General features: G+C 42.2%; 1 protein-coding gene across 1 annotated transcript; it reads right to left on the bottom strand.

The window, feature by feature from the left end:
• Positions 1-1,180: 1,180 nt before the first annotated feature.
• Positions 1,181-5,979, bottom strand: LOC143673196 (uncharacterized). Its single transcript, XM_077147511.1, has 5 exons — positions 5,705-5,979; positions 2,745-3,890; positions 2,007-2,623; positions 1,660-1,877; positions 1,181-1,431 (listed from the first exon to the last, which is right to left on the bottom strand). The coding sequence occupies exons 1-2, from the start codon at positions 5,748-5,750 to the stop codon at positions 3,040-3,042; spliced, it is 897 nt and encodes a 298-aa protein (XP_077003626.1). The 5' UTR covers positions 5,751-5,979; the 3' UTR covers positions 1,181-1,431; positions 1,660-1,877; positions 2,007-2,623; positions 2,745-3,039.

The following is a 5,979-nucleotide window of genomic DNA, read 5'->3' as shown; positions in this document are numbered from 1 at the left end:
AAACGACAGATAGCAAGTGGGGAGAGTGTGGCCTGTATTCCCTAAAAGCAAACAGAGATGAACATGTGTATCTGTACCTATATATAAGTTCCAAAAGGAATAAAGCATGAAACGATACATGTGTGTTGTTAAAATTGCACATCTTGATGGAGGAGGTACAATTTACATGAGGGTATGGCTCTGCTTATTTCTTTTTTTTTTTTTTTTTTTTTTTTTTTTATTAACGGAAAGAAAAAAAAGAAATTAACACAACATTTAGAAATCATACCATTCTACATATGCACTCAGTAATTCTTAACATCATCACATAGATGCATGATCATTGTTTCTTAGTACATTTGCATCAGTTTAGAGGAACTAGCAACACAACAGAAAAAGATAAAAAATGTCAATATAAAGAAAAGAAATAAAAGTAGTAGTAATAGTAAAAAACAACAACAACAAACAAACCAACAAGCAAACAAAAACAAAAAAAACCCTATAGCTCAGATGCAGCTTCATTCAGTATTTTAACATGATTACTTTACAATTAGGTATTATTGTGCTGTCCATTTTTGAGTTTTTGTATCTAGTCCTGTTGCACAATCTGTATCCCTTCAGCTTCAATTACCCATTGTCTTACCCTGTTTCTAACTCCTGCTGAACTCTGTTACCAATGACATATTTCAAGTTTATTCTCGAATGTCCGTTCACAACAGTGGGACCATACAGTATTTGTCCTTTAGTTTTTGGCTGGATTCACTCAGCATAATATTCTCTAGGTCCATCCATGTTATTACATGGTTCACAAGTTTATCTTGTCTTAAAGCTGCATAATATTCCATCGTATGTATATACCACAGTTTGTTTAGCCACTCTTCTGTTGATGGAGATTTTGGCTGTTTCCATCTCTTTGCAATTGTAAATAACGCTGCTATAAACATTGGTGTGCAAATGTCCGTTTGTGTCTTTGCCCTTAAGTCCTTTGAGTAGATACCTAGCAATGGTATTGCTGGGTCGTATGGCAATTCTATATTCAGCTTTTTGAGGAACCGCCAAACTGCCTTCCACAGTGGTTGCACCCTTTGACATTCCCACCAACAGTGAATAAGTGTGCCTCTTTCTCCGCATCCTCTCCAGCACTTGTCATTTTCTGTTTTGTTGATAATGGCCATTCTGGTGGGTGTGAGATGATTCTGCTTATTTCTTTATAAAAGTTTACAATTCTTGTAATGTGACAATGCAGTCTGTAAGTTAAATACCTATATATGTTAAAATGTATTAACAAATTTTGTTTGTTATTTTCTAAATAGGCAACAAAAACATACTATAACATGGTGTACCAAGATGTTAATGATTGGAAGAAAAGCATGTCCACAAACTGCATAAAAGTCCAGACCCAGTGATCTCCTACTTCCTATTTGGAGTCAGTGACCTCTTCTGATCTCATATCTAGAAATGACAGGAAACAATTCTGAGTGTTAATTGACTTATTCTTGAAGTACATATTGCGTGTTTATGTCTAGAGATAAGGAAGCAGCTGGACACAGTGGACAATTCACTAGGGAACATATGGGCCTCCACAGGATTCTTACTCTCCTGTGGTGCTAACACCTTCCACCCCATTGCTCCAGTTGAAAACTCACTCTTGGATACTGTAGCCTTTTTCACCAGACTTACCATAGAGGAAGTTAACTGAGAAGATGCAGCTATCAAGGAAAAAGAATATTTTAGCCAAAAGTCTTCAGGTTGTTGGAAGTCATGAGCCATCCTCTGCCCGTCTCCAACTGCAGACATCAGTGCTTCATTGGCTTTTGTTTTACTTGATTGTGGTGTATGGATAGATGTCATCTCATAGCCCCAACTTCACTCTGCTCACTGGAGCCATCACTGTCTCTCTGAGAAATAAAAATAGGACACACTGTAAATGTTATGTGACAGGCCCTTATCCCCTTCCAGTGTCTCTGAAGGCTTCCCCATGTCACTCTGGGTCTCATCTCTGAAGTAGGTGGAAACGCCTCTGTCACCTTCAAGACTTCCAGGCCCAGGGACTTGATGCTGTGCATGTGACTAGACCTTTTTCCTCATTAATGAATCTGGTTCTGAATTTCCCATCTCTTCCTTATATGTGATTGTCTAGTATGTTGTCCTGTCCAGGTTTTGGAGATTTTGTGCTCTCTTTTATGCATTTACTCTCAGCTCAGGTTGTTCCAGGGAAGGATCTCAGGATAGTTGAGTTATAGAAGAGAAAAAATAAAAGCCAACAAAGGTCAAAGATATTAATAAAATCACAGAGTAAAATCTACTTAAAAGAAAATTGAAAAGTGTTTGTATATAGTCAAGGACATCTTTGCAGCAGTTATCCATGAGCTACTGGTTCTACACTTATTTAGAAAATATAGCACCCAGTGGAATTTTTCTATACCAGCTGCTGCTTACACTCAAATCAAGAGGAAGTAATACATGCTAAACCCCAATTCAGATTCTCTCTGTGAGGCAACTACTGGGATATCATGAACTCACTCTTTTTCATGATGTCCTCCTGTCCTGTGCCAGGGCCCTCCTTCTTTTCACTGCCTGGATGTTGGTAGATTGTTTCCAGGCAGGCAGGATCCCCCACAGTCTGGCACTGCTCCTCTTCCTTCTGCATTAAAAATCTGTTATAGCATCCTTCAGAAACACGTTTCCCCTGGAGTCACCTAGGCTGTGACCCATTTCAGCCTCCCGTGTTCCAACAATACCCCATAACCTCCTTCCTAACTTACCGTGTGGCTCACGTGCAGAGCCTTGTAAAACTCACTATCCAGATGAGGCATCTGTCTTCTCCTGGCCTGGGTGGGACTCTGAGCCTGAACTGATGTCAGCTGTTCTGAGGCTGTTACAGTCCAGTTCCTCCTAGGGTGGTACTGCCCATGACACTGGGGTGGGGTAGAGGTGTTACAATGGAAGGAGGGGAGCTTCTTAAAGAGGAGATGGGTTGAAGGAACCTAAAGGGAAGTTTCAACAGAAAATCCCACATTTCCCAGCCCAAACCCCCTTCCCTGTCCATGTCAGTGTGTTTTATGGTGTCTTTAAGCGCTTCCCCCTCTGCCCTTGAGGGTGCGCTGCTCTCATTTTCTTCTGCTGCGCCTCGTGGCTCCGCAGCCTCAGCAACTCCTGCTGCAATTGCCGCAGATCTTGTTTCTGTTCCTCCAACTTCTCCTGTAAGCGGCGACAGACTTTTTCCTTTACTTTTATTTTCCTTCTCACATTGGCCTTCATGCAACGGTGGGCCATCTGGAGACACCGCTGATGAGGGCGCCTTTCTGAGTGGGGCCGCTGCCTCTCCAGCATCTCTTCATAGAAGACGCGGCAGCTGAATCCCTCTTTGACGCCGTGCTCTGCATGTGCCAGGAGCGCCCCCCTGCTCAGGAACACCCGGCAACAGGCTACACAGCGGAACCCGAGCTCGGTGGTGACTAGCCCTTCTGGGGTTGCAGCCCGGGCCCTCTCCTCCTCCAGATGGACAACAGGCTCGGGGGTGGGTATGTCAGGCTGCTCCTGGAAGGGCTCCGGGGAGCTGAGCAGGGACCTGGTGTTGGTTGGACTTGGGAGAGAGCCAATGGTGCTCTCTTCAGAGAGCTCAGCCTCAAAGACCTGGGGTGCTTTTCCCACGGGTGAGAATGTGCTTCCGGTTTGCCACTCAACAGCTACACCCTTTACTGTGTGCACTCTGGTGAAATAGGCACACCTGACCCATTGCTGCCCAGCAGGAGACCCGGACTGGGAGTCTGCTGAATCTGAGGTCTTCTCAGTCGAAGTCGAGGAAGAAGAGCTCTCAGACACCCTTGGGATCTTACTGGGCCTGGAGTCTGGACTTTCTGATCTCTGTGTCGTAGGCTGCTTGGCACTCTCCTCTCCAGTCACAACATCTGAAAACAGAGTTATTTTAATGACCTGTTTGAATCGTGGGTGGACAGCAGTGAGCTCAGGCTTTTATCTCAGAGATCACTTGAGACTTCTCCATCCAGACCTTCCCTGACACTACTGAATCTTGTCAGTTCTTTCTCCTTTCACAGGGCTCCTTTTACTTTGGTGACACTGTGTGGGCAACTTCATGTCCTGTGCGCATTATATTAATTAAGGTATCACCTTATCACAAACATTTTTACTCTTCAGAAGTACTAATACATATTGGGGTTCTATGTTTTCAGTTGTAGATTCATCCTTTAAATTTTTTCTTTTATTTTTGATTTTTAAATTCCAATTGATTTCTGCTTTGGAATGTAGAAATTACCCCATGTGCCTGAACTTTCCTCATTTTATGTTACTTCTCTAAAAGAAGTATTCTGTGAAAATAATCTTAGTAATTTGGAGGGTGAATAGTGAAATAGAAGTAATGGTAACCTTTTTTTAAAAATCTGATTTCAAATTCTTTTCAGGGAAAGCTTATATAAAGGAAATCACGTTTAAAGAAAGGAATTTGAATAAATTGTTTTACTTCGTACCATTATACCTCTCATTTTTATCATTTTCACTAAGCAATAATTCCATGTAAAAGGTGTTTCCCCTGAATAAAACTTCCATTAACATATCCTTATTAAGTCATCTCTTTCAGGATCAAATAATGTATCCAGAACACAGTTCTTCATGTCTTAAAGTCATGATTCTATATATCTCAGATGGTCATGATGCAGCAACCTCAAAGAAAATTATCTGGGAGTATGTAATCATCAGCTTAAAGTTTTCTGTGTATTTCAGAATAAGATCAGATTATTCACAATGAAAAAAAAAGATGGAGCCAAGAGTTCTTGATATCAGGGTTGAATGAAGTGTGAAAATCCATTCAGAGTCTTTGGATAGAGAGGGGTGACTGAAATGCATGAGGATGTTAGAGGCAGGCAGCGATGGAGAAGGTAACAGGAAGGTAGGCTGCACTAGGGGATGGAGCAGATGAGAGAAGCAGAGGAGGGGTAGGGTGGGCAAAGGAAATTGGCTTGGGGGAATGAATTACAGTAGCAGCTCAGTTTGAGTAAAGTAAGAATTAAAACCATGATCATGAAGTGAGGCTATGCCTTTACATGGTGTTAGGTCCTTGGAAAGTAGCAGGCAGGAGACAAACAGGGTGGATTTCCTTGGAGCTAAGGAGGGAGGGGCCTGCACAACTCATCTGCCTGAGAGGAGCAGAGCTCACAGGACTAGGACACCTGGGGTGAATATGTGATACTGGCTCCATCACACTACCCACTCACAGAACTCCCTAAACATTTGCTTTCTTTTCAAGATTCTTCAAAATATGCTGTGACTCTCATACCCAATATGTAATAACGGTGAAGGAAAAATCTTCAAAAGGCCACCTTGTTCCCCTTGCCCGCATCCTTCTGACTCAGTTGCCCCCTTCCTTCCTTTTCATCTACGTGAAGAAGTTAGGTTTCAAAACTGAAAAGTGAGCAACTTTTTTGAAACTATTATAGAAATCCCTGAGATGCCACTTAATTATTTTGTTTGTTTACTCATTTATTTCATTATTATTCATTCGTATTACACACTTTTGTTAATGGTCTACCACATGAAAGAATTATGCTCTCAGTGAAAACCTTGGTGAGTTATTGCCTCCTTTCCAATACACATCTTTTCTCTGGCCCAAGATAAATCAAATTCCAGGGAAATTAGGGGAAATCTAGGCAGGAAAATAAACTGCCTCATGGCCCACTGACCATCAGTCAGAGACAGTTTTCCTTCTTACCTAAGGTTTCAGAGAAAGGTCTCTTCCTTGCAGACTGCTGCATCATCTTGTCTGGGTGAATGTGAACTTAAAAGAGGAGTTTCTGAAAGGTTTTATCACACCTCCCAGTTGGAGGAGCTGTTCCAGCCTCTCCTGAGTTGGGGCCTTGGATTTAGTCCTAATTATCTGCCAGTCTATAGTCAAAGTCGCTCTCCCACAGGGAGATCTCAGATCACCAACCTCCCAGAAGAGCAGTTGGGATATGAGTGAGCACCAAGACTTCCAGTAACCCTTGT

The sequence above is a fragment of the Tamandua tetradactyla genome, unplaced genomic scaffold (assembly GCF_023851605.1).
Source record: "Tamandua tetradactyla isolate mTamTet1 unplaced genomic scaffold, mTamTet1.pri scaffold_183_ctg1, whole genome shotgun sequence".
Taxonomy (NCBI): domain Eukaryota; kingdom Metazoa; phylum Chordata; class Mammalia; order Pilosa; family Myrmecophagidae; genus Tamandua; species Tamandua tetradactyla.
This window is presented reverse-complemented; position numbering and strand designations above follow the sequence as displayed.